Source organism: Rhinolophus ferrumequinum, chromosome 7, assembly GCF_004115265.2.
Source record: "Rhinolophus ferrumequinum isolate MPI-CBG mRhiFer1 chromosome 7, mRhiFer1_v1.p, whole genome shotgun sequence".
Classification (NCBI taxonomy): Eukaryota; Metazoa; Chordata; class Mammalia; order Chiroptera; family Rhinolophidae; genus Rhinolophus; species Rhinolophus ferrumequinum.
Window position 1 is genome coordinate 27,810,022 of NC_046290.1, and position 21,984 is coordinate 27,832,005.

Below are 21,984 nucleotides of genomic sequence, written 5' to 3' on the forward strand. Positions count from 1 at the left end.
GGCACCCCCATTCGGGACCCCCTCCTACTCAGGAGCTGCAACCTCTTCTCTGGCCTCTAATAAACTATCCTCTTTTTAAAACTCTTTGCCTCTCCCTGGTCCATGTGTGCATTCTTTGGATTTACAGGATCCCAGCCCACACCCAGAAACTGCCGGCAGATCCAACATCATTTACATCACTTACGTCGGGAAGACTCTCCTTTTATAGCTTTTAGGAGAGTATGCTATTTTATAAGTTTTAAGAGGTTAACATTACTGAGTGGTTTTTAATTTTGTGTTTATGGAAGTAGTAACATTGTCCTGGAGCTACACTTAGTTGACTGAAAAATTCAATTAGCTAAACGTCTATGACCCTGCCAGTAAGGAGGTTGTAAATTATATTGAAAGTGTTAATAGTAAAAACTGTAAAGCAAAAGAAACTTTAAAATATACCCACCATCCTTCACTTGTGCTTAAGAACACAGGCTTTGGAGGCAGAAAGAAATGTGTTTCGGTTGTAACTCTCCCTCTTATCAGCTTTGTTAACATAAAGTCTTTCCTTATCCTCATTTCCTCACACTATAAAGACAATAAAACCTATCTCAGGGACTTACTATAATTGCTGACTTAAAGTGCTCTGCATGTGACTGCATGGTATAAACAGCACCTGTTGTTATTTTCATTATTATTAGGCTATAATTCTTTCACCTGCTATTGCCACTGTTGAAAATATTTCAATTAAAAAATCTACTGCACTCTGTGTAGGGTATACTTTGGTTATATCCATTATACTTTGAGCATTTTACTGCCCCTCCTATTTCCTGGGAATTAATTTTATAAAAAGTTTTCCATTATATTTTCCTATCTCCTTATAAAACCTAGTCCTCATCAATCCACATATAAAATACTACTTTGTACATTAAAATATGAACCAATGAAGAGGAAATGTAAATGAAAACATTTTAGGTGCAAATATATTGCCAAAAGTATTGGAGTAAAAAAATCTATAAAGAAAACGGCAGCTAAAATACTTCTTTTTACCCATTCTCAAACTGAATTAGCTTTGTAAATTCCTCGTACTGAAAGAAATTCAAATTATACCAAAACTTCCAAACTCAGTAGCCTTAATCCTGTAGCTTTTTATAGTCAACCTGTACACATCTGAGTTTGGTAATGATGAATTTTTCTTCCCTGAGTTTTGTCTGTGCCAGTAAAGCTTTTCCAAAATAAAATGAAATTCTAAACTGAAAAGAACTTTTTCACAATGCAAAGCAAAACTTGTATCCTTTTCCCCAATTATTAAGGAAACTAAAATAGCTTCTTTAAATAAATAACCCAGCTCCTCTTCACAGAAAGCACAGAAAAGGTACGTACTAGGGTTCTTCCCAGTACTGTTTAACTTCCCTTCTATAGCATTTGGACTTAAAATTCTCTTCAAAGTAATTGAATGTAGACTTAGTTATTCAGTGACAGAAACACTGTTTATGAACAGTAAATTTCAGAAGCAGAATCAGAGAGGTGACCTATATTCTTGGACATGCATAGTCTTGGTTTCTTCAAGGAACGAAACAACAGAATAGAAAATCATTACTTTCTAATAGTTAAGTTGTTCTTGGTTTCTAATCTTTCATTGTTTCTCCCAAATTAACCAACTATTTCAAACCATTTCATCTAAAAACAAACAAAACAAAACATACTTTTTCAGGAGCCTGAAAATTCAATAGGGCAAAGCTTTCATAAGTAAAATATCTATGTTTGGACCCTTTAATCCTTCTGCTGTTGTGTGCCCATGGTTGAACATAAATCATCAATGAATATCTGAGGCCATCTTTATTCATTTTGTTTCCTTTATTCCCCAAAAAATAATAAATGTTACTTTCACTCAAAAGCAGTCAAGATATTGAAATCAAGATATTCAGCAGGAGCAAGTTTCATAAGGGGACACATTTTAGTTTTCATAGCAAACCAGAATATCTCAATCTTTCAAACTAAAGTACAAAAAAAGATAAACAGGTCATTAACTAATGCTCCATTTAAAATGTGACGGCAGAGAGAGGTCATCAACTTTTGAGTGTACAGTAGTCCCCTCTTTATGCTCTATTTTGCTTTCTGTGGTTTCAATGACCTGCAGACAACCATGGCTGAAAATATTAAATAAAAAATTCCAGAAAGAAACAACTCATATAAGTTTGAAATTGTGTGCCCTTCTGATTAGCATGATGAAACTCACATCATCCTTTTCTGTCCTGCCTGAATAGTGCCTAATTTATAAATTAAACTTTATCATAAGTACGTATGTGGTATAGGAAAATACATAGTATATATAGAATTTGGTACTATCTGTGGTTTCAGACATCCACTGAGGGTCTTAGAAAATATCCCCCACAGATAAGAGGAGACTACTCTATGCAACTTAAACTAATGAAATGACAAATTTATAAGATGTTCCTTTCTTCCATATGTTCATAATGCTCCCCTTAAAAGACATCAATCATAGTTTTTGCATGACGTAAGGGATCAAGATATTTAGGTTGATTTTGGTGGGCTTTAAATATTAGGTAATTAGGTAAAGGGATTAGAAAATACATATTAGTAGTCACAATATTGCCACGGGGATATGAAAGACAGTTTGGAGAATATAATCAATAATGTTGCAAAGATTTTGTAGGCTGTCAGATGGGCACTTGTCTTATTAGGGAGACCACTTCATGGGATGTGTAGACGCCTGACCACTGTGCTGTACACCTGAAGCTGAAGCTGAATAATATTGACTGTTAACTATAATTATATATATTCACAGGACATGGAGTACAGCATAGGGAATAGTCAATGGAATTGTAACAGGTATATACAATGTCAGAGAGGTAGTAGATTGGGGGAAGGGAGTTATCACTTTGTGAGGGGTGTAAATGTCTAACGATTTCATTGTTTTGTACACCTGAAACCTATAAAAAAATATTAGGTAATTTACTGACAATTAAAGCTAACAATATATTTAAAGCACAATCTAGGTTATTCTTTTCATAACACACGAAGATTTTAGAAATTGGGGCTATTGTGGAATTTTCATTCCCTTGGCTCTCAAGAACTTTAGAAGACAGGGAAAGGGTAGGGAGGACGAGCCTTACCAGCTGCCATTCATCCATTGCTTTGTTCTATCCTCATCATCACTGGGTAAGTGAGAGCAAAACCTCATCTGAGGTTTATTAACCAAAGCAGCAGGAGGGATCAAGGAGAGAAACTTAGCACTTCAGAGCTTTAGAAAACACATTCCAATGCCCTATCTCACTGGTGCTCAAAATAAATCAGTTAAATAGGCAAATAGGAGAGGTCACAAAGAAGATGGAAGATTCTTAAGTAAAGTAATTTGTCCAAGGTCACAATGCTAGTGAGAGGCAAAAACGTGATTATTAATCTCGTATTATGTTTACAAAAAATATACTGAGACTCCTCAGGGCTTAGTCCCAGGACTTCTTTCCCTAAGTGGTCTTTTCCATTCCATGGCTAACTTATCAAATACATGTGGATTGTTCCCAATTATATAACTCCCTTCCAGACCTCTCCTCTGAGCATTACACATACACGTCCATCTGCCCCTGCAACACCACCACTCGCATGCCTAAAAAAGCCAATCACTCCTAGCAGAGCTCTTGTTTCCTCTCCTCCTAGAAAAGCTGTTCCTCCCAGGTTTCCTCACCTCAGTAAGTGACACACCATTGCTCAAGTCAGGTGCAGGAGTCATTTGCATCTCTGCCTTTCCTCTACCCCCACACTCCACATCCAGAGCATTGGCGAGTCTGATAGATTCCTCTTCCAAAATACTGTATACCTCAGTTCCATCACCATTCCCAGTCTCCACTCCACCATTCAAGTTCCAGCCACCATCACCTCTTCCTTGAACCACTGCAATAGCCTCCTCACTGGCCACCTCGCCTCCCTCATCCCTCCATAAAATCTATCCCACACAGAACACCTAAACTAAAATCATGACCCTTTCATTTGCCCTTAAAATAAAGTCCAAGCTCCTATAAAAACCCACATAGCTACCTACCCACAAATTCAGAATTTTACAATCTTCTTATTGGTGATTGTCTCAGAAATAAAGCTTTGGTTCCTACCATGGCATGTCAATGGCAGATGAAGTCAGGACGTACACCAAGTCTTCCGAGTGTCCTTTTCATTAAGCCAGTCAACTTCCTAGTGCTCTATTCCCAGAAACTTATCCATGTCTCAGTTTTCTCATTTGTAATATTGCAACAAAACTGCTTCTCTGCCTATCTCACCTTATAATTAAGAGAATCGAGTGAGACAATATAATGTGAAAATGCTTTGAAAAACATAAAGCGTTATACAAAATAAAATACATGCTACTGCAGAAATGGTGCTCAAGTATGGAGTTTCCTGAGTCTTTTTTACAGGAGGAGTTAAATGAATCTAGCTAAAATAACCAACTTTTGTCTCTCTTGACATTTGGCTGGTTCAAGCCTTTTGTATTGCTTAAGAGGACTAATGCTAGACAAGAAAGTATGTGGCCACCCTGGTTAACTTCCTGATTTCAGGCTTTCCCTTACCAACAAATAAAAAATAACCAGATAAATCTTACAAATATGTTTCTGACTAAAAAGAAAATAGGAATCTAAAAGCCACACGTTGGAAGGCAGAGAAATCAGCCTCGCCATGCCCAAAGTCTCTCTACTCTTTTTTCTCTCTCTCTCCAGAATATGGAGGGTACAGCTCCAGAGGAAATGAAAACCCAGCGCTGCAGGGCCCTTCCAAACCCCAGGGACACAGGATGACTCCAACTCTGGACTATTTCCATAGCTTCTGAAAACCCTGCCAGCCAGCAGGAGCTACAACCACATGCCGGATGCAGGTCAGGTTGGAAAGGTCCTCACCCCATCAACCCAGGGTACCAACAACCACTTGCATGTGCATTTGTGTACACAAAAGACTGGCCCTCAGTATGACATCAAACAAGCAAGAAAATTCAATATGCTTCTAATACAATGAGTCCATCAATAGGCAATTATATTAAAATTGGATTTATTGACAAAGACCTGGAGATTTTAAAGAAATTGTAATAACTGTGGGTTGGATAAACAAGTTGCCATATATAATCTTCCTTTCTTCATGGTTGCCCCCCAAAATAGGCCTACCAAATTGCATAGTCATTTTACTTTTACACAAATTCATATCATTCAATTTAATTTTTCATTAATTCTCGTCAAACCACTTATCATTATTTTTAGTTCTACTTAAGTTCATTGGTCCTTTAAAAAATAATACTGAGTGACATTTAATATATTCAGTCTACAGAAATGGAAATTGTGCTGTAAATTAAGGATCTGCAAACTTTTTCTGTAAAGAGCCAAAACAAATCACGCTGGTTCAACAGGCTTCCTTTTCTGAAGCAGATACTAAAACTAAGAATGCCCTATATTGGAGAAGGCTGAGGAATATGCCCTGACTGTTTTCGATGTGGCAAAAAATTCTGCTCAGATGTTTTTATCCCCTCCCTAGGTCGTCAAGGATAAAAGATGTTCACTAAGAATTAATGAAGCATCACTTATAATGTACATATTTGTATTAAAATTTAAAAGCCTAGGTTTATACAGTGCAGGCTGATAAAACACAAATTTGTGAAGCCTCAAAAATTATAAATAGATACAAAGTTAAAAAGCCAAAAATAGCTAGAATACAATTCACCAATCCATTAAAAAAAAGAGGGATGTATTATTAAAATGACTTTCTTTTAGGATCTCTGCACTAACAATGAAAAACAGCACCAAAATTTTGTAAGGATAATGGCATACAAATTACTTGCTGTAATTGATATTTCTATGCCACAGTGCAATGAAGTCCATTGTACCTGAGATAATGGAATTCTTTCATAGTTACTGCGTTGTTACCAAGCAACAAGAAATAAAATGTCAGGATTAGTACTTCATTTAATATATTTTTATCATCAATAAACCATATTTCTATTCTGCTATTCTTCTGGATGTAAATGGTCATTAGACTAATAATTAAATTTAGCAATCTACAAAAGTATACCAAAAAATGCAGCAACGTTTACACTGCATTTCACCAAGTCCATGTTTTTTATATTTACTGCTTCCTTGGTAGAAACAGTAAATATTTACACTGCAGTAATTCTATGACCGATACGGTCATTTTGCCAAAATACTCAACTACAATATGTCTTCATTAAATACATCTTCCTTACCATTCAAATATTTTCAAACCAATATTGCATTTCACAGGAATTCAAAGAAATGAATGATCTTTAAATATTTCAATACTTTGAAATAAGTAGAATCAATCAGTTCATTTAGTTTAGTTGTATAAGGATATTATCATCTTATAAGTCAAAGCATTCTGTATCTGGCCAAATTTGTAGCATGTGAGTAAGACTATACAGATAGCCCTTTCAGAGTGGTTTAGTAATTAATTAAAAAAAATAAAATCCAAAGCAGAAGTAAAATCTTATAACTGAAAAACTATGAGAAATAAAAGTAAATCAAAGATATTATATAATTTAATAAGTCTAAAAATTAATCAATATAAATGATAGCCATTGCTCACCACATCCATCCCAAAAGTGAACACTTGGGTGACTGCACTCTGCTTTTGGATCAAGGATTCCCATGTTTCATGGGTGTTGGTAGGGAAGATGGTGTTCCTTCTTCTTTGCATTGTATCAAACAACATTCTTCACCCCCTCTTTTTTTTTTTTTTTTTTTTTTTGAAGAACTTGTGTTGAGTGTTCAACTCAAAGGGCCCATGTGGATGAAACAGAGAGGATTGGGATAAACAGTTTCTTGGTTGTTGTCTTCATTACTTGAACTGAAGTAGAGAGGTTTACCAGGTAAATACTAAAGGGCAGTGAAGGACATTTAACATATTATGGTTCACAACAGTAAATATCAAATCTGACATTTTAGCCAAGTTCTCATAAATATCATGTCTCCAAATGTCAATCAGAGATTTGTGTGTGTGAATAAATTCCACACAGGCATGAGAAGTAGTTGCCTGTGTATGGATGTATGTGTCTGAAACTAAATCTGTTTAATGAAGTTTCTCTGCATGGTTAGAAGTATTTGTTTTAAGTGGAGAGAAGCTTTAATTTTTCTCCTGTTTATACCTATTTTTCTTCCTTTTACTGTCTCTTGGAAAAATTATGAGTTTCACTGCTTTTAAAACTGTAATATCATGAGTCATTAGCAATCTAAAGATTAAGAATAAAAGAAACTTAAGGGGAAAGGAATTATGCTTATCCTTTAGGCATTTTTATTTTCTCTAAAGCAGGAAGAAAGATAACCAAAGTCTCTAAAACACTGATACATTAATTGGACTGCTTGGTGGAGATTAAATGTTCACGGGATCCATTGACGTGATTAAATCCTGTGATTAAAATCCACTGTGTTCCCATCTTCTGTTGTAATGTGAAATAAGAACCCGTTTGATCACTTCTGCTATGATTATTTATGAGCAGCTATCAACACAAAGTTTTCCACAGAGGGCCAGAGAGTCACAAAAGCCAGCAGGCTCCAATCTCAAAATTATATTTTCCATTCACCTCAGAGTTTTAAAGTCAAAATTAGGCCTCATCATCTCTTGGGATCCACTGCAAAATGAACTAAAAACGTAAATTATATTTCACATAGCCTTGGAAGAAGATACTACCATTACACTCAAAAAAGGTACCCTCAGGTAAGATAGGATTCCCCAGCCTACCACCTTGCACTAAAGAAAGGAGGGTATGTCGTCCTTACTCTTCAGACCCACCAGGAATGCTTCCACCTTAGCTATTTTCACCTGCTACTCCTTCCGTCCGCTGCCCAGATTGCTCCGTCAGATAGCCACAGAGTGAGCGAGCTAGCTTCCTCATTTCCTTGAAGTCTTTACTCAAAAGTCCTCTCAATGAGGCCTTTTACTGACCACCGTATCTAAAATTTCAGTTTCTTCTCCTGACATTTCATGTCCTTCTTCATCCTTTGTTTTTTTCCCCCCTTAACATTTATCAATATCTCAGACACTATGTATTTTACTTATTTATTGTATCTATTGGTTATTTTGACCATCAGAATGTAATCTCTGTGAGAGCAGGGATTTTTCTCTGTTTTGTTCACTGCTGTATCTCCAGAACCTAGAACAGCGCCTGCCTGGCATACTAGAATTTCTCAGCTTCACTGAACTTTCCTTAAAATGTCACTAACATATAACATCTGGTGCTTATTTTAAAATAATACAGGAGGAGAAAGAAAGGGACAGCGTTGTAGATGGGGCAGGCCCGACCATGGGTTGGTCACTGGAACCGGGTGATAAGCCCGGACGGGTACATTACACTCCTGCTTACTGTTGTGTATGTTCATCACCCTTCATAATAAGCATTAAAAACAAAAACATTTTAGTACCATTTACACTGAAGTCTTTACCTTTCTTTACCCATCAATCAGAAACAACACATTTCTGCTTGGCAGGATGGCAGCTGTACCCCTAATGGTTTCCTCTAGTTAATCCCCTAAGGAGAGATGGCATGTGCCAGGCATTAATACAGAACACAGAAGTCACAGTTCCCAAAGCTTGGCTCCTGTAACCAAAAAATCTTAGGATAACACTTTGGAAAATAATTTTTCATATGTCCATACCTTATGACTTAGACTTTTTTTAAAAAAAAAGCAAGGGACTGATGAACACAACATTCCTGATAGTCGTTATCTCTGCAGGGAAGGCAGGTAGGTGAAAATATGTATGAACAATCCTCTAATTCTTGTGTTAGGTGGGTTCGCAGGTGTTCAATTTATTATTACGCTTCATAACCCACACGTGCTGTATGTACCTAATATTTGTGTGCATCAAATATCATATAAACCATTCTGTCATAAGCACATATATAAATATACCATAATATAAATAAAATAACTTTATTGAAGTTGTCATAATGAATATACTTATTTTAACTAAAAGCTGAAATTAGCTAACTAGTTGAAAAAGCTTTGTGTAACACTTGATGTCTTCTAACACCAGCCAAGGCACAGGCCTGAGAAAACCAGCTGGGTTATTTCGGTCACAGGCAGCCTCCACAGCCTTCAGTAGCTGACTCAGAGGACCTTTTGTGACAGTTGCAGGCATGCCAGACTGCTTGCAAAGAGACAAAGTGTCAACAGCCTCCTGTGTGAAGCACTCCAGCCCCTCCCCCTAGGTTTTCTATTATAAGTTGCTCTTAAAACAAGTAGAAACAGATCACTTCTCTAAGAAACCCAGGATGGTGGAATATGCACCCAGGAGACTGGCAGAGGGACTCATGGGAAGTTGAGGGTTAATAAGATCTCTCCAGAAGCCAAAAGAATTCCCCTTGGAAGACTGGACATCCTGCTGCTCCTTATTATAACACCCAGAACACCCTGCTGAGAGTCATTCCCTGGCTGCTTCGCACTTAAACTTGTGAAGTTTATCAGGAAAGACTTCACCCACTCAAAGAGAGGGAGGTCCAGAAATAACACTGTCTAGGTTAAAAAGAGACTCATTTTTTCTGGCATGTGTGCCAATATGTGCACCCACTTGTACTTACTTTTCCCAAGCAACTACCCAGTTCCTTAAAAGGGAGAGAAAAATATAGCCAGCATTTACTAGGTCACAACTTTGTGGTGAAGCATGCAAATGGCTGCAGGTTTTAAGAAATACGTATGCAATATTTATATTGGTTTTGTTAAAGAGGAAAAGAGACATAATTGATCATCTCTTTGGTTCTGCACAACTCATAAGTTTGTTTAGGACACATCTGAAAAGGGAAACTTTTCCAAAAAAGAGTAAGGTTCTCCTTTTTACAGAAGCTGGAAATAATTCACGTCAATGGCAAATTTGGTATTTTCTTTAATTCAAGATAACATACTGGTTTACTTGTTGACATAAAAAAGCAAGAGACAGCTCCTATGTTCCTTTGCCACCCTACTTCTAAGTCCAAAAATGTTAAGATGTCTAAGGGAATCATCGTTAATATTTCAGGTATTTACGAGTATAATTCTAACCTCCTTAAAACTTGAGTTACAGGATAGAAACAGGGAGAAAGGTTGAAAAGATACAGCACTATGGAATGGCATGGAGCTGCAGGAGACAGGCTGTAACCCAGATTCTGCTACTGAAAAGTCTTCCACGTCCTCTTCTATAAGAGAAAGAAGATAAGCTGAGAGTTCTTAAAAAAAAAAAGTTTTTGAGATGTAGGGTATAGTCACTGTTATAGTTCCCACTGTTGAAGATAGCGCAGTACTAGAATAGACATTCAATCACCACGGTTAGGAAAATTTGTGAAAAGCTGCAAAGCTCAAAGAGGCTACACAACAGAACGAACAGAGTCCAAGAGAAAGACTGAATAAACCCGTAGGGCTATTGCCATAGGATGACGCTTTTCTCAAAGCCACCTCCAACGTAGAGGGGACGGGAGGAAAAAAGACCACAACTGGAATAACTGGCGAGGAAGGTCAGGGATAGCGGAAGACACTGGCCAAAAGCCTCCGTATCTGCTTGATTCTAATAGCCCTGAAATGGCCTACTGCGGATTTTCAACATCTTTCATGAGTTTGAAACAGCATCCATTTATGATGATTTCAGAGTACTTCATAAAATAATGGAAAAAAGGAGACGCTTTGGGATCAGTCTTGCTATGGTTCTATCCTAGTTACACCTAGCTGTGTGACACCAGGTATGTTTTGAAGTCCTCATCTGTAAAATGAGGATAATAATGGTTCCTACTTCATAGAACTATTGTGAAGATTAAAATCATAATAATGTACATAAGGAATACTGCAATGACTAATATATAATAAGTACTTGATGAATGGTAGCTGCTATTATTGTTTAGATCTAGCCGGCAGGAGACTCCGCGGGTAATTCACGATCTCTGAAGAATCCTTTGAAATACTTCCCTTCAGAAACCAGCTCATTATCATCCATCCTCCTAGGATCACCATGAAATAAAGCAGGATCGGGCTAGAGGCCAAGGATTATAGAATCCTAGAGGCCCATACAGGTAATGGCCTGCACAGAATGTAACACAGAAGAGGAGCGAGAGGTCCAGGGTATTCACTATACTCGAAATAATCCAAAGTCAATTGGTCAAAATAGACTTTTCATATCAGAAAACACCCAATCTACTCTTCATCCCTAATTCCGAATTATTTTCTACTTTCCAGCACACAGTACTTACAAGTCAACCTACGGGCATCTGGCCCTCTTCTATAACAATGCACAGGGGCTTGGCTTACCATAATCTATCGTCTAGGTAGCTGTTTTGCTTAGATTCCTAAAGTAGAATAAAAAATTAGATTTTATCTTGATCCTTCTAATTAAGCTCTGTCCAATAAAACTTTCTGTATCTATGGTGATCAACATAGTAGTTAGTAGCCATACGTGGCTATTGAAGAGAAACCAAATTTTTACTTTAATTTTCACTAATTTAAACTTTAAGTCACACGTTGTTGGTGACTGCCATGTTGGACAGTGCAGGTTTAGTCAATTGGGTATAGCTGTCTGCAGGCCTGGATTAAAAAAGGATCCTAATGAAGCCGGGCCTTAACAGGAAAGAGTGTGCTGTGTTGGTCAGAGATGTGTGTTCTAGGACAAGGAATAAGCCTTCATTTTATTTGCAGGCTCAGTAAAGGATTTTATCTCCCCTTTTCTTACACCAAAAGAGAACCTCTCTTTCTAATACCTACAGTGATTCTCAGGTACTTGAGCATTTCTGCTCTTGAAAGAAATAAGATTGGCTGAAAAGAACCAGATTATAAAAGAAGGGAAAAAAAGAAAACTTCACCCAGAAAAATACATAATGCTCTTTGGTACTCAGAGAAGAAATAGTGACTTCTGGTAGTTTACAGAAGTATGTAAAATCAATAGAGTGCTAAGCCATCAATCATTTTAAGATATGTTATAGGCCTTGCTTCAGTAATGTGAAAGATGTATGCCATGGACAGGTCATTAAGCTGATTCAATTAAAAAAAATTACACAGAGAGAGCAAAACCACATTATCCATTTTAAATTAAGAAAATACACTAAAGCCCTTGCAAAAGAAACCACCATGCCTAGGTTGAAAGTACCACATCCCCCAGCACTTTAAAAACAATACACTTTACTTTCAAAGAAAAATAGTACTATAACATTCAATTGTCTCAAAAATACCACTCTACTGCCACCATGAAATACCATCTTGGCCAAGCATATGGAGGAATCAAGAATGTCACATACAACACTCCCATTATGAGAAAAGTCAAGAATATACATTCTTATTTCCAGATCCGAAGATGGGTTTATAAGAATAAATCCCTCTCAAGGGAAACTTATCTCAAGCTACTAGAAAAATTTAGTTCCAAGGTGATCCTCAAAGCCTTGAGTTAGGAATCATTCATTTTAAAGTCTCCTTTTGGGTTCAACTGTGTATAACCAAAATGGCAGGGGTTTAGTACAAGCACCTTTTCTGCCCCAGAGCTTAAACCCTGGGAAAGTTCTAGAATTATTCAAGTCTCTCCCAAATTCTGAGCTGTCCAAAGGAGAGTTCTGTTAGTACCTTAATTCAACGGCTCTGAATAGAACCACATCAAACAATTATGTGTACCATCCTCCTTCTTCCTTAGAGAATTCATAGTATTTTATACAGTAAGATAATGAACTTCTCCTGATATAACTTACTATTTTCCTGGGATTCTGTATATAAAAATTCATCTTGGGATCTCATTCAAGAAGATCTATTTTACTCAAGTATCAAAGGACTTTCATAAACTGGTCCCATCACAGCTTGATTCCCAAAGAAAGTATTCTAGTGAGACCCTAGCAACCAGAAAACTAATGTTACAGCAAAATTTCAACTATTATATTTTTAAATCGAATCCTTCCATACCCAAAACGGAAAAGCTGTCATTGCTTGTCCTCCAAAAAAACAAATGAGCTGTTGTACTTTTTCTTGAACAAATACACAACATCAAGTTAAAAATTTAACATCAGGAAATCAGAGATAACCTCTCCTCTTACCTCTACCACTGAAGTTTCTGCAGCTTTGCACATTGGCAAGTTGAAATTTCGTGCACTCTTCCTACATTAGGGGTTGGGGGAAATAAGGAAATGGGGAAAGAAGAACAAAAATAAGGAATGTCTCTTTCAGCTTTAATTATAGATTAAAAGGATTTCTATGAACTAAGAATTTGTGAATCTTTTCAAAAAGAGTATATCATGTTTTCTGTTATAAAGTTTTATGATTATTTCATAAATAAAAACAGCATGATACCTACTTCAATGATATAGTTTTCTTTATGAGGTTGAGAGCGAGACTATTTTTCATGTTCAACATATAAATTATGCACAGAAAAATAAAATGGATATTAACAAATCTACTTAAAACGAATTTCCCTAAATCTTTTAACTGGATGCTGCTTCTTTCCTATAGTTAAATATTTCATCAAACTCGCTCTTATTAAAATGTTGAGGAAAAGCAGCAAGTGCTTCATATGAGAAGACATAGTAATTATGTTCTTTACTCAAGAGAAGGCTATTGCTGAAATTAAATGAAACATTCATTGGTAATCTGTGAGTCACCTATAAAGATCATTGTGGGGAACTGATTTCTAATAAAATTTTTGAAAGTACAACACCCACCATCAGACCTTGAGGTATAAAAATCTCAAGAAAGTGCCAATTTTTCTGAACGTTTTCCATTTCCAAGTTCCTAAATTAATGCACTCCTCTAACCATAAAAATTTAAATACATTTTTGTTTCTGAGAGCATGAGCTGATAGAAAAATTTCTTTAGTAAAGGGAAATAAGTCAGAGCTATGTTTTACTAGTGCTTTTGAGCCACCAATGCTTATTTCACTTAGATTCAAGAATAGGCATGTCCTTGAGAGAGGAGCCCTTGTGTACTTCCACAAGTTTTTCTGTTGGATTCCACCAGAGGTCCAGCATCAAAAGCTCCAAGGGCAGAGTGGCCAGAGGTGAAGGTGTGCAGGGCTCTCCCACTTTAACAATGGCCCACTCTGTACCAGTTCTCCCACTAAACGTCAAGGTTTTCCCAGAAGTCAGTATCTTAAGAGCCGAGGTCACCTGACCCCTGGTGAGGAGGCCTCTCATTTCACATCAAAGCTCCATGTTCGTTTGAACCACAGGCATGAAGTCTGTGCTCAGAACAGCCCTTGTGCAGTCTTTCGATACCAGAGCCAGGCAGTGGAGTACAGGATAAACTCACGGAAATATTTTAAATAATTCATTTCCTTTTGCTTCTACATAATTTCATTACTGTTTTTTTTTAAAAGCAGCTACACCTTGTAAACATTATATCAAAGTGTCAAATATGGTAGACATGATGCAAAATGTCTTTTGTAATTGCCAACATTAGTTGTAATTCCAAAAACTAATTGAAGTCAAGAAATCAAACATAATATTAATATTATATGTTCTTCAGAAATGAACAAAAACAACATGAATCTGGTCACTGAGGATTTAATTGTTGTTACATCAAAGCTGCATTTGCTAAAGATAAAAATTTGCTAACTAAAAAGCACTAAATGACAATATTATGAGAAAGAAAATGATTTCTGTAACCTATCAGATGAAGCCTTTAATACCAAACATTTTGGGGAAAAAATTTTTTTAAATTTTTATGTGTATATTAAAAGGTGCCATAATTTAAAAAAAACTACATAATCTATAAATCCAAGATACTAAATACTTGGTATTTAGTCTGCTTAGGGTAATAAAAAGATCTTAAACTCTATTAAGCCTATGGCTTAATATGTGCGACTATCCAGATAACGAGAATGAAAGTTCAGCATTATTACAATCAATTTTTCAGACAAAACCTTTTTATAAGCATTTCCTAGTAGACGCCAATAGGACTGGCAAAGAACTGATCTAAATAATTATTAGCAATATTTTTCTAGAATATAAAAGTAACAGGTATTTTAAGACAATGCATATAAATAACAGTATCAAAATTAAATATAATTGAGTGCTTTTGTCATGTTTTCTAAGCATGTCAACATTGTAACTAGTCTTGGCGACTAAAACACACAGGGGAAGAATAATTTGTATGTGACTATATACAAGCATATATAGATTCAAATATTTAACAAGCAGTGCAACATGGATGCCAACCAACAAGAACAGACTCCCACAAGTACTTCATGCCAGCAAGACTGCATAACAGCAGCACTGCACACACATGTATATATACCGTGTTTCCCCGAAAATAAGACTGGGTCTTATATTAATTTTTGCTCCAAAAGATGCATTAGGGCTTATGATCAGGGGATGTCATCCTGAAAAATCATGCTAGGGCTTATTTTCTGATTAAGTCTTATTTTCGGGGAAGCACGGTAGATACACGTGGATGTGTTTGATTTTCAGCCATTTCTTAAATGAATTTTTAAATACCAGACACATCAAGATATCCATTTTGTAATCATAATTTAGGAAATATAAAGTTGCTGAAATACATTGTATTCATATTTAAAATCATCACACTACCTGAAAATTATGTTTCCTGCTTGGTCTGCCTTCCAGGCTTTCACCAAGGCAAAATCCCCTGTAATTGCTTCCTCCAAAATAAAATGTTGACCATTAAACTCTTTCACCTGCAAGAGACAAAAAGGTCTGCATTGTCAGGTATTTGCACAGCTCTTATTTGGTTGTGATATGTGCTCTGATAAGGGCAGATAAAAGGGGATAGAAGCTTAGTCAGGGAAGGTTTCTCAGAGGGAGAAGAACCAAAACTGAGACCTCAAGGATGAATAGTGGTAGGCAAGTAGCACTTAGTGAAAGTGGTGGAAGGGAGCACTGAGGGAACAGCACGTGCAAAGGGTCAGCAACAGGAGAGAGCTTGGTAAATCTGAGAAACTGCAAGTTCTATATGCCTGAGGCATAGACTGTGTATGTTCGTATTCACTTTATTACTTGTGTGCATAGGTTACGTATTGAACATGAAAAACAGTCCCTCTGATCCTGTACCCCAGAAAAAAACTACACAGTTGCGTGAAGTGGCCAATGTATTGCTTTGATATACAAAATAGTTATAAAAATCCATCTCTTTTAATAAATCTATAATCACCTGTTGAGATTTTAATTGGGATTCCTAGAATTCGCAGACTAATTTGGAGAGAACGGACATGCCATATCTTCCAACCTATGAGCATAATACATGCCTACATTTTTTGAAGTCTTCTTTTACCTCCTTCAATAGTTTTATGATTTTCCCACCAAAAGCTTTGTATATATTTTTTAGGTTTAGTCATAGGTACTTCATGGTTTCTGATGTTACTATGAACGTTACATTTTATTCTATTACAGCTCCTCATCAGTCATTACTGGTCTAATGGAATGCTACAAATATTCGTATGTTATTGCTTTTAATTCTACTACGAATAAGGGGGCGGGGGGTGGAGAATAGAAGAAACTTAATGCCAATCTATGCCTCAGCATTGGACACAACATCAAAGCTATGCTCCATCCATCCCGTACTACACAGGCTGGCAGCCATTGGAGGGAACCCCATTCCCATTCCTACTGCACCCCCAAGTGGACAAACCGCATGCGTTTGGAAAGCTTCAGTAGAAAGCTTAGATGTATTTACTTTTCTTTAACTATGGTTTAAAACAGAAATCCTTTCTTAAAGAACAGCTTGCTTAAATACATTATCCCACTCTCCTGCTAGAAAAGATTAATGAATTTACAGAATCCTTGATGAATGAGGATCTTATTAATATGAACTTAGACAAATTTGATAAAAGATATTTATAAGCTGCACATCAATATATAGTTTCTTAAAGAATCTTATGTATTTCAAAGTCATTACAGTAAACGCCAATGATGATAACTGAGTATTTTACATACAGATCTAGAAAACTACGTATAGATCCGAATATATGCTAACCCAGGGCAAAGTAAGAAAAAAGAAAAAAAAGGATTCTTTTTCTATTCCAATTATATAACTTCCTGATGGATCTACACACTAGCAGTTGCTGAATATTAGCTATTCTAAAATTTTAAAGGGGAAGGAATTGGTTTTTTCAAACTACCATAGCTATTATACTCACTTAAAAGAGTTGTGCATTTCACAGTTTCCACTTTCTCATCTTTCAGTACTTTTTTCAATCCACTCCCAGTAAATTTTTACCACTCCAGAAAAATCCTCTATCTTGGAAAAATTGCTCTTTAAGGTCTCCAATGACCAAATCCATGTCTCCAAATCCAATGCTCAAGTCCCAGTACTCTATTACACTACCTTCATACTTTTGACACATTTGATCACACCCTCCTTTGTAAAATATCCTGTCGTCTTTCAAATCACCAGACTCCCCCAGGTTTCCGCTTCACTCACTAGACACTCTTTCCAATTTTTTTTTCCTACTCCTTTTCCTCTTCCCAACCTTTAAATGTCAGAGACCTCTTCTCAACCTTCAAATGCAAAATAGGTATTCTCTATCTGCTCTCCAGCCCTATCCACTCATCCAGTCCCGTAGATTTAGCTACGATATGCTGATGCCTCCAACGTTCCCATGCCAGCTCTAAACCCTCCCTGAGCTGGAGTCTACTGAGCACCTCCTCTTGGAGACTAATGAGCGTCTTAAATGCACCTCGTCTCTCTCTTTGATTACCCCCATGCGTGGCCCCTCTCAATAAGTAGCATACTTGATTCTTGTCTTTTCTTAAACCCTACAACCAATTCATTAGTAAATCCTGTTGTCTTTACCATCAACATATATCCCGATTTCAACCGCTTCTTCACACAAATTCTACTGTTAGTCTAAGCCACCTTACACTCCCACATGGATAAATACAACAGCCTCTTAATTTCTTTTGCAGCTTCTGCTCTTGGCCCTGTACAAAAAAACTCACCTCCCAACAGCGACAACTTGCCAAAATAGAAATCAGATCATATCATTCCCACCTACTTTCTGTTGGCCTCTATCATACTCAGTAAAATCCAAGCTCATGTGATGTGGCTCCTGCCTCTCTTCAACCTCCAATCCTACCATTCTCTGCCTCACTTACTCTGTTCCAGTCTCATTGCCATGCTGTTCCACACACAGGGCCACACACACAGGCCTCAGGACCTTGTCCCCTTCTTCCTTCTGACTAGACCACAACCCTATGATCTTTGCCCTGCTCATTCTATTTTATTCAGATCTCTACCAAATGTCACCTCCACAGAGAGGTTTTCCCTGACCCAGTCTGGAACACCACCTCCCTGGCCACTGATCACCCTCTCTGCACTTACCCTACTTGATTTTTCTTCACAGCACTTTCAGTATTGACATGTGTGTTTGCTTATTCATTCCCTTGTCAGTTCCTCCACTACAGGGGCACTTGGTCTACATTATCCTTTTTCCATCATACATAGACCACTGCCTGGAAAAGAGCAGGACCTCAACAAATATCACTCACTCACCTCCTCTTCCTACGATAAGCAAGGGACATAAAGAGCTAACAAGAGTTGTCTCAAGAAATTATTTGTCATATTCCTAGGGGATTCAGTCAAAATTACAAAACTACTACTGTGTTTCCTTGAAAATAAGACCTAACCGGAAAATAAGCCCTCGCATGATTTTTCAGGATGACATCTCCTGAACATAAGCCCTAATGCGTCTTTTGGAGCAAAAATTAATATAAGACTTGGTCTTATTTTTGGGAAAACACGGTAGATTCACACACCTGACTCTAGGCAAAAATATTCAGGAGAGATATTCAGGACTGATTCCAGTGTACCCGATGTTTTCCTCAGAGAGTTAATCCTTTAAGTTCTAGCAAACTCTCAAAGTATTAACGCAATTTTTCTGGGCATATTTATCTATATTACTAAGACCCACTTTAATACTTAGACTCCTGTCATTTACTTTGTCAAGGACTTTTTAAACATAATCAGGCAGTAAAAGAAGAAGCAAGAGAGAATATTTTTAAAATGTTAATAAAAGCTTGGAGTTAATATAGGTCACCGTAAGCAGAAAGGCAAAGCTCCAGATGGAGGATGCTGCTGGAGATGACCCTGAACAGCAGGGGACATGTTCAGTGACCCTTTATCTTCCCTCAACACATGGAGGTGCACAGCTAACGTCTCACACCTCTATAAGCAGAACGTTGAGTGAGACATCAGCCCTTGATTTGAAGTTTTCACTTCCGTAGAGATCAACTCAGCATTTCTACAACCTGCTTGAGCCATGTGAGCAGGGAGAAGGCAGAGTCTAAAAACACAGTAATGAAATACTGGCCCTGTGTAATTTTAACAGGTGATTCAGATCTCAGCATTTCAAATACCGATACCTAGAGTTCTATTATTTTCTAATACGTGAGTGAAATTAACTAGTATAAAGGTGCCCCATCCTTTCTAGCACTTTACACTAAACTAAGTTATTGAGTCTAAAACTCAAGTGTGTCCAGTATACAAAATGAATGTTAAAGGAAATTATATGACTTCTCTATTTATTCCACTATACAAATATAACTATCCCCTCCTTTTTAAGATTGTAAACAAACTTGTGATTTCTTTGGCTTACTTTCATCCTTCAGTCATATCCAGAAGAGCCCTGAGCATGAAGAGTTAAATATATGTATTAACCAACTATTCTACTTTCCACATAAGCATAACCAGCAATTATAAAGGTTCCTAAATTTATTAAAATCTACCCATAAAATTAGTTTGATAACTAATCCTGACTTGCACATCTTATATGAGTTACAGGTTCTTTTCATTTATTGATTCTGGCTTCTGTATGTGATTTTAATTACTAGCAGATGCTCAGTTTTAGCTTGAAATTTTTCCCTGACATATTTACGGTAATGAATGACAATGTTTGTTCCTACACAGAGGTGATTTTATACCTCTTTACCCAATGAGCCCACCCGGAGTCCTAGGCTGAAAGAAGTGTCCTGGTATTACCTGGACAAGAGTGCTTCTTACCTCTTTAGGCTTACTGGCAATGGCAATGCTGCCATCTTTGTTGTATTTGATCGGTGACCCTCCTTCTTGCACCAGGGTCCCATACCCTGTTCTGGTGTAAAACGCAGGAACTCCAGCCCCACCTGCACGAATCCTCTCTGCAAGCGTCCCCTACAAGTGAGCAAGCAACACACCATAAAAAGGTCAGTAAGCACCCTTTTGTATGTGGACACAGAAACATTTACAGACTTTCTAGAGGTTTATCATTCTTAACAGTATCTAGAATATATATTGGTGTATTTCACTAACACTGTATGCTATGATTAATTTAAAACAATTACTGTCTTTCTAGAAAACAACCTCTCTATTCTTAATCCACATTCGAAAACGTAACTGCTTATTTGTATAATTATGTTTTTAGCTTCCATGTCTCCAATTGGTTTCTTGACATCATATTCTACATCCATCTATTTGTAATATTTTTCAATCAATTTTCAAATTTGAACTGTGTAACTTTAACTATACATTAAAAAGCATTAAATTTTGTGTTTTACTGTGTGCTACATGTAGGTATGGCCTGAATCTTATCTTTAGTAACAATAAGTGATTATTATATAATACTAATGTAAAATGTTCAAACTTATTTAGAATTTATTCTAAACTATTCTATAAGTTTTTTATGTACTATGTTATCTAACTAAGGAAAAATCCAAAGTTAGACAAAGCGTACAACATACAGGTAAATTGGTTTTTAAAAGCCAAGAATACTTCAAATTTTGTTTCAGAGTAGAAACAGCTGTAAGCAGTTCCTTTTTATCTTCTATTGATCATCTCCATCCCCTCCTAGGTGCCAGGGATTTCAGACCCAATTTCCCTAGCTCTCTCTCACTCCCAACTGCCTCTCCACCCAATTTGCCCACAGGGGAATAACTCTGGCCCTGAACGTTCCCTGACACCCTCCCTAGCACTGAAACTTATTGTTAAGGTCGGGCCACATCTTGGTTGTACTAGATAACTGACTGGCTAATCAGTAGTAAGGTAGTCATGACAGTGTGTTAAAATTATCCCAACCCGAAAACAATTTTCTACTTTAACTGGGGCCTTTAAATACTAAACTCAAAGAAGAGAGTAATCCTTGGGGTTTCAAACACTGAATCATTCAAGTAGGTGGGATTTTTCTGGGGAGGGAGGGACATGTGGCATAACTGAAAATCTTCCGGATAACTAATTTTCTTCTCTATCCAATGGACATAGATGACTGCTTGTTTTGCGGGTATTTTAAGTTAACAACATTCATAAAAATTCAATCATCAATGATCCATAATAACACCCCTAGTTTAAACTGCTTTTTATGTCCACCCACCCTGAATGCTTTACTCCTTCTCTATGTTCAATTAAGCAAGGACCTGCAAATACAACAAGTAGTTTTGCAGACAGGCCCTCCACGGGGAGGGGAGGCCCTCCTCCCAAGGGGAGTCCTCATCCCTAACTCTTCATCAACACTTCTTCCTGGCTCTCAGGCTGCAAAACAAGTGACCAGAGCCAGTGTTTGTTTATGTGCCACTAAATTGGGGAGGGGGACACTGACCTCTTTCAACTTAAAGAAAGAATATAAAGGAAACAGTAAGAAAGTTCCTCCCCCATGTATATGCCCTCTGACAAAATAAGGAGTAATGCAAAGCTATAAAGGTTAATTTTCAACAGCTCCGAAACTGAAGGATAATGTGCCTCAACCTATAATGTGAAGAAGAAAAGTATATGCTATGGATTGAATTATGTCCCCTCGAAATTCATATGTTGGCGCCCAAACCCCAGTGTGACTGTATTTGGAGATAGGGCCTTTATAGAAGTTATTAAGGTTAAATGAGGTCCAACAGCATTCGTGTTCTTATAAAAAGAGATCCCTGAGTGCTCACCTGCATGTGCATTCTCTCCTTCTGCCCCTGCCCTTCCCCTCCCCTTCCCAGGACCCGCCCTTCCCTCTCCCCTACCCTACACCATCAAGAATCAAATCAGCCTGACACATTGAGCTTGCTCTTCCCAGCCACCAGAACAATAAGAAATAAATTTCTATTGTTTAAGCCAGCTA

General features: G+C 37.2%; 1 protein-coding gene across 1 annotated transcript in view; it reads right to left on the bottom strand.

Moving 5' to 3' along the window:
• Positions 1 to 21,984, bottom strand: part of OXCT1 (3-oxoacid CoA-transferase 1) — a 115,427-nt gene that overhangs the window by 70,465 nt on the left and 22,978 nt on the right. Inside the window, exons 5-7 of the mRNA XM_033110738.1 lie at positions 19,917 to 20,066; positions 15,491 to 15,597; positions 13,004 to 13,064 (exon numbers count right to left, since the gene is read on the bottom strand). Of these exons, the coding sequence (XP_032966629.1) occupies positions 13,004 to 13,064; positions 15,491 to 15,597; positions 19,917 to 20,066 (318 nt within the window). The remainder of the gene's footprint in view (positions 1 to 13,003; positions 13,065 to 15,490; positions 15,598 to 19,916; positions 20,067 to 21,984) is intronic.